Genomic DNA, 7,489 nt, shown 5'->3' on the forward strand with positions numbered 1-7,489 from the left:
TGGAGTCAAGACTCAGAAGATAAAGACATAGGAGTCTTTTGTTGGAGTCAAGACTCAGAAGATAAAGACATAGGAGTCTTTCATTGGAGTCAAGACTCTGAGGATAAAGACATAGGAGTCTTTCATTGGAGTCAAGACTCTGAGGATAAAGACATAGGAGTATTTTGTTGGAGTCAAGACTCTGAGGATAAAGACATAGGAGTATTTTGTTGGAGTCAAGACTGAGGATAAAGACATAGGAGTCTTTTGTTGGAGTCAAGACTCTAAGTCTTCGGGATGGCTGAGTATAAACTGTCCTGTAAAAATGTGTTTCCTTTTATACCTGTGTGCATATCTACTCTCAGATACTAAAGGCCTCGGACTCGTTCACACCTTTACCGTAATCCCTCCTCTGTTGTTTATCCAGCGCTCCACACAGACCAGCACCTCTCACAGGGATCTGGACCAGTCAGCTGACCTCAAGGAGACTTCATCTCTGGACTTCCTGTCTCACTGAGACTTCACACCAGAGACACATATACCTGCTGCCCTCTGCTCTGCTTCAGCCACACACCAGACCTACTGGTCTGGTGTGTGGTACTGGTCTACTCATCTCACCCACTGGTCGGGGTGGTGGTACTGGTCTACTCATCTCCCCCACTGGTCGGGGTGGTGGTACTGGTTTACTCATCTCCTCCACTGGTCTGGGTTGTGGTACTGGTCTACTCATCTCCCCAACTGGTCTGGGTGGTGGTACTGGTTTACTCATCTCCCCACTGGTCTGGGTGGTGGTACTGGTCTACTCATCTCCCCACTGGTCAGGTGGTGGTACTGGTTTACTCATCTCCTCCACTGGCCTGGGTGGTGGTACTGGTCTACTCATCTCCTCCACTGGTCTGGGTGGTGGTTCAGCTAAACATTGGTGTTCTCTAACTCCACCTGCTTCTCTGGGGGATTTCTTGGAAGAATTAGACGTCCTCATCTCAAACTTCTCAGAAAACGTCCCCGCTCATCCTTCTGGGAGACTTTAACGTCCAGACAGAAGTCATGTGACCTGTTCCTTTTCCTGTCTTCCTTTGCTCTCGCACTCAGTCCTTCCCCTGGACTCTATCTTCACCAGGAACTGATCCATTAACTATAGTTCAGCTTTATTGAAGAAATTGTACTTTCTTGATTCTTGTTGTTCTGAGTTTGTCCTTATGGTAGAATCACGTATTGTACATCTCTTTGGGTAAACGAGTCAGTTAAATGAAATGTAATGTAACTGAGTCTCTGCTTGTCTCTGACGGTCACTGCCAGTCTCTGCCGGTCTCTGACGGTCACTGCCGGTCTCTACTGGTCTCTGTCGGTCTCTGCCAGTCTCTGTCGGTCACTGCCAGTCTCTGTCGGTCTCTGCCGGTCTCTGTCGGTCTCTGCCAGTCTCTGCCGGTCTCTGCCAGTCTCTGTCGGTCACTGCCAGTCTCTATCGGTCTCTGCCGGTCTCTGTCGGTCACTGCCAGTCTCTGTCGGTCTCTGCCAGTCTCTGTCGGTCTCTGCCAGTCTCTGTCGGTCACTGCCAGTCTCTGTCGGTCTCTGCCGGTCTCTGTCGGTCTCTGCCAGTCTCTGTCGGTCACTGCCAGTCTCTGTCGGTCTCTGCCAGTCTCTGTCGGTCTCTGCCAGTCTCTGCCGGTCTCTGTCGGTCTCTGTCGGTCTCTGTCGGTCTCTGCCAGTCTCTGTCGGTCTCTGCCAGTCACTGCCAGTCTCTGTCGGTCACTGCCAGTCTCTATCGGTCTCTGCCGGTCTCTGTCGGTCACTGCCAGTCTCTGTCGGTCTCTGCCAGTCTCTGTCGGTCTCTGTCGGTCACTGTCGGTCACTGCCGGTCTCTGTCGGTCTCTGCCAGTCTCTGTCGGTCTCTGCCGGTCTCTGTCGGTCACTGCCAGTCTCTGTCGGTCTCTGCCAGTCTCTGTCGGTCTCTGTCGGTCACTGCCGGTCACTGCCAGTCTCTGTCGGTCACTGCCAGTCTCTGTCGGTCTCTGTCGGTCACTGCCGGTCACTGCCAGTCTCTGTCGGTCACTGCCGGTCACTGCCAGTCTCTGTCAGTCACTGCCAGTCTCTGTCGGTCTCTGTCGGTCACTGCCGGTCACTGCCAGTCTCTGTCGGTCACTGCCAGTCTCTGTCGGTCTCTGTCGGTCACTGCCGGTCACTGCCAGTCTCTGCCGGTCTCTGTCGGTCACTGCCAGTCTCTGTCGGTCTCTGCCAGTCTCTGTCGGTCTCTGTCGGTCACTGCCGGTCACTGCCAGTCTCTGTCGGTCACTGCCGGTCACTGCCAGTCTCTGTCAGTCACTGCCAGTCTCTGTCGGTCTCTGCCGGTCTCTGTCGGTCTCTGCCAGTCTCTGTCGGTCACTGCCAGTCTCTGTCGGTCTCTGCCAGTCTCTGTCGGTCTCTGCCAGTCTCTGCCGGTCTCTGTCGGTCTCTGTCGGTCTCTGTCGGTCTCTGCCAGTCTCTGTCGGTCTCTGCCAGTCACTGCCAGTCTCTGTCGGTCACTGCCAGTCTCTATCGGTCTCTGCCGGTCTCTGTCGGTCACTGCCAGTCTCTGTCGGTCTCTGCCAGTCTCTGTCGGTCTCTGTCGGTCACTGTCGGTCACTGCCGGTCTCTGTCGGTCTCTGCCAGTCTCTGTCGGTCTCTGCCGGTCTCTGTCGGTCACTGCCAGTCTCTGTCGGTCTCTGCCAGTCTCTGTCGGTCTCTGTCGGTCACTGCCGGTCACTGCCAGTCTCTGTCGGTCACTGCCAGTCTCTGTCGGTCTCTGTCGGTCACTGCCGGTCACTGCCAGTCTCTGTCGGTCACTGCCGGTCACTGCCAGTCTCTGTCAGTCACTGCCAGTCTCTGTCGGTCTCTGTCGGTCACTGCCGGTCACTGCCAGTCTCTGTCGGTCACTGCCAGTCTCTGTCGGTCTCTGTCGGTCACTGTCGGTCACTGCCAGTCACTGCCAGTCTCTGCCGGTCACTGCCAGTCTCTGTCAGTCACTGCCAGTCTCTGTCAGTCACTGCCAGTCTCTGTCAGTCACTGCCAGTCTCTGTCGGTCTCTGTCGGTCACTGCCGGTCACTGCCAGTCTCTGTCGGTCACTGCCAGTCTCTGTCGGTCTCTGTCGGTCACTGCCGGTCACTGCCAGTCTCTGCCGGTCTCTGTCGGTCACTGCCAGTCTCTGTCGGTCTCTGCCAGTCTCTGTCGGTCTCTGTCGGTCACTGCCGGTCACTGCCAGTCTCTGTCGGTCACTGCCGGTCACTGCTGGTCTCTGACGGTCTCTCCCGGTCTCTGCTGGTCTCTGCTGGTCTCTGCAGGTCTCCCATGTCCAGCCCGACCCCCCAGCGGCGGGCCGCCCCCGGCCCTCTTCGTCCGGGTGGTCGAGCCGCCCCCGGCCCTCCGTCTCGTCCCGCGGTGTCCCCGGACCCCGGAGCGCCCTGCATCCCCACCAGACCCAACAGAGCTCCCCCCCCTGGAGTCCCCAGGTACCACAGTGATGTGTTCAAAGACTGTCAGCAAAATCAGCTTCTGTGTTTCAGCAGCTGATTAAACTTCTGTTTGAATAGTGCAGTTAATGTGTAATGTAAAACATATTATTATTATTATTACTACTACTATAACAATAGTATTATTATTATGTTATTACAAATTATTGTATTAGTAATTTAATTATTATTTATAAGTATAACAATAATACTAAATACCGAGAAAAGAAAAGAATAAATAATCATAAATAAAGTTAACTTTAACCTTGAGCGCCCCTCGGAGAGGAGAACTCTCCTCAGGTCTTTATGGGTTATTACGTTCCATGAATCCGTTCCAGACTCTTGATCCCACACAGCACAGCCTGGCTTAAGAGAATATGTTCAATATTGTCCATTTTAGATGTTTAAAACACAGTTCAACCATAAATATTAACAAAAAACACAAGTAAGACTTGAGAGGACTCGAAAGTGACCCGAGAGAGCTCCCCCAAGGTATGGGAAAAATAATAACACATATATATAAACCAGTAACACATATATATATATAAACCAGTAACACACATGTATATATATATATATATATATATATATATATATATATATATATATAAAAACCAGTAACATATATATATAAACCAGTAACATATATATATAAACCAGTAACACATATATATAAACCAGTAACATATATATATAAACCAGTAACACATATATATAAACCAGTAACATATATATATAAACCAGTAACACATATATATAAACCAGTAACACATATATATATAAACCAGTAACACACATGTATATATATATATATATATGTATATAAACCAGTAACACATATATATATATAAACCAGTAACATATATATATATATAAACCAGTAATACATATATATATATATATAAACCACTAACACATATATATATATATATATATATATATATATATATATATATATATAAACCAGTAACATATATATATATATATATATATATATATATATATATATATATATATATATATATATATATATATATAAACCAGTAACACATATATATATATATATATATATATATATATATATATATATATATATATATATATATAAACCAGTAACACATACTCCTACTATATGAACGTTGTGGTTGAACACAGAATATCATAATTTGATGAGAACCAGTTTCTTCTTTGTTGGTGCTGAAGAACAAAAGCAGCGATCCACAAACCACCTCCATCTCTCCTTTATCTCTCCTTTATCTCTCCTTCTCTATTTTATCTCTCCATCTCTCCTTTATCTCTCCTCTATTTTATCTCTCCATCTCTCCTTTATCTCTCCTTTATCTCTCCTTCTCTATTTTATCTCTCCATCTCTCCTTTATCTCTCCATCTCTATTTTATCTCTCCATCTCTCCTTTATCTCTCCATCTCTATTTTATCTCTCCATCTCTCCTTTATCTCTCCATCTCTATTTTATCTCTCCATCTCTTCTTTATCTCTCCATCTCTCCTTTATCTCTCCATCTCTATTTTATCTCTCCATCTCTTCTTTATCTCTCCATCTCTATTTTATCTCTCCATCTCTATTTTATCTCTCCATCTCTCCTTCATCTCTCCATCTCTCCTTTATCTCTCCATCTCTATTGTATCTCTCCATCTCCCCTTTATCTCTCCATCTATATTTTGTCTCTCCTTTATCTCTCCATCTCTATTTTATCTCTCCATCTCTCCTTTATCTCTCCATCTCTATTGTATCTCTCCATCTCTCCTTTATCTCTCCATCTCTCCTTTATCTCTCCATCTCTCCTTTATCTCTCCATCTCTATTGTATCTCTCCATCTCTCCTTTATCTCTCCATCTCTCCTTTATCTCTCCATCTCTCCTTTATCTCTCCATCTCTCCTTTATCTCTCCATCTCTATTTTATCTCTCCATCTCTCCTTTATCTCTCCATCTCTATTGTATCTCTCCATCTCTCCTTTATCTCTCCATCTCTCCTTTATCTCTCCATCTCTATTGTATCTCTCCATCTCCCCTTTATCTCTCCATCTATATTTTGTCTCTCCTTTATCTCTCCATCTCTATTTTATCACTCCATCTCTCCTCCATTACTTCATCTCTCATTTATCACTCCTCTATCAGGTTAGCCTAGCTTAGCACAAAGACTAAAAGCCAGGGGCAATGGTTAGTCTATCTTAGCACAAACACTAAAAGTAGGGGACAATGGTTAGCCTAACATAGCACAGAGAATGGGAGCAGGGGGCAATGTTAGCCTAGCTTAGCACAGAGAATGGGATCAGGGGCAATGTTAGTCTAGCATAGCACAGAGAATGGGAGCAGGGGGAAATGGTTAGCCTAGCATAGCACAGAGAATGGAAGCAGGGGGCAATGTTAGCCTAGCTTAGCACAGAGACTTCAAGCAGGGGTTAACGGTTAGCCTAGTTTAGCACAGAGACTGGAAGCTGGGGGCAAGGGTTAGCCTAGCTTAGCACAGAGACTGGAAGCAGGGGCAATGGTTAGCCTAGCTTAGCACAGAGACTGGAAGCAGGGGGCAAGTGTTAGCCTAGCTTAGCAACAGTAAAATATATGTCTCCACCTAAACATCCACCTGGAGCCATATCTGTATACCTGTCTGTCTGCCTGTCTCTCTCTCTCTACTTGTGTGTCTGCCTGTCTGTCTGCCTGCCTGCCTGTCTCTCTGTTAGTACCTTATAAGGCTAAACAGGAAGCTCTCAGGTGTCAGAGCAAGTAGTCCCGCCCCTGTCCCCGCCCCCCTCATATTGACCATATATGGTTATTTTTTCAGAATCTCTATCAGTGACCAGTGAGGAGTTCACCAATGGTACGTCAGCTGTCTCTCACCAACTCTCTCATCGTCCAATCACATCTGTCTGTCTGTCTGTCTGTCTCTCTCTCTCTCTGTCTGTCTGTCTGTCTGTCTCTATACAACATAACAATATACACTCAGTATACTCTGGTTCCCTCTGTTCCTTCTGGTTCTCTCTGTTCTCTCTGGTTCTCACTCATTATTTCTGGTTCTCTCTGGTTCCCTCTGTTCCCTCTGGTTCTCTCTGTTCTCTGTTCCCTCTGGTTCTCTCCGTTCTCTGTTCCCTCTGGTTCTCTCCGTTCTCTGTTCTCTCTGGTTCTCACTCATTATTTCTGGTTCTCTCTAGTTCCCTCTGTTCTCTCTGTTTTCTCTGTTCTCTCTGTTCCCTCTGTTCTTTCTGTTCTCTCTGGTTCTCTCTGGTTTCTTATGGTTCTCTCTGTTCTCTCTGGTTCTCTCTGGTTTCTTATGGTTCTCTCTGGTTTCTTATGGTTCTCTCTGTTCTCTCTGGTTCTCTTTGTTCTCTCTATTCTCTGGTTCTCACTCATTATTTCTGGTTCTCTCTGGTTCCCTCTGTTCCCTCTGGTTCTCTCTGGTTCCCTCTGTTCCCTCTGGTTCTCTCTGTTCTCTGTTCCCTCTGGTTCTCTCCGTTCTCTGTTCTCTCTGGTTCTCACTCATTATTTCTGGTTCTCTCTAGTTCCCTCTGTTCTCTCTGTTTTCTCTGTTCTCGCTGTTCCATCTGGTTCTCTCTGTTCTCTCTGGTTCTCTCTGGTTTCTTATGGTTCTCTCTGGTTTCTTATGGTTCTCTCTGTTCTCTCTGGTTCTCTCTGTTCTCTCTGGTTCTCTTTGTTCTCTCTATTCTCTGGTTCTCACTCATTATTTCTGGTTCTCTCTGGTTCCCTCTGTTCCCTCTGTTTTCTCCAGTTCTCTCTGTTCCCTCTGTTTTCTCTGGTTCTCAGTCATTATTTCTGGTTCTCTCTTGTTCTCTTTGGTTCTCACTCATTATTTCTGGTTCTCTCTGGTTCCCTCTGTTCTCTCTGTTCTCTCTGTTCTCTTTGGTTCTCTCTGGTTCTCACTGATACCAACAGTATTCTCTTGTTGACCTTTGACCCTGATCATGGTTCTCTGTTCTCTCTGTTCCCAGTCGTCCCAGTAAAGGAAGCCCCGCCCACGGAGAGAGCCCCCAGTCTTCTGTTGAGGGTTAA

The 7,489-nt window shown here is 46.7% G+C and overlaps 1 protein-coding gene across 2 annotated transcripts in view; it reads left to right on the top strand.

Annotated features, from left to right (window-relative positions):
* LOC306739756 (dynamin-1-like) overlaps positions 1 to 7,489 on the top strand; it is a gene marked incomplete at both ends in the record, with an annotated part of 27,445 nt that extends 19,956 nt beyond the window's left edge. For both annotated transcript variants that reach the window (XM_079221806.1, XM_079221805.1), the window contains 2 exons: positions 3,298 to 3,465; positions 7,429 to 7,489. In XM_079221806.1, coding sequence (XP_079077932.1) covers positions 3,298 to 3,465; positions 7,429 to 7,489 — 229 coding nt within the window. The remainder of the gene's footprint in view (positions 1 to 3,297; positions 3,466 to 7,428) is intronic.

This window comes from Taurulus bubalis, assembly GCF_910589615.1.
Source record: "Taurulus bubalis genome assembly, chromosome: 8".
NCBI classification, from domain to species: Eukaryota; Metazoa; Chordata; class Actinopteri; order Perciformes; family Cottidae; genus Taurulus; species Taurulus bubalis.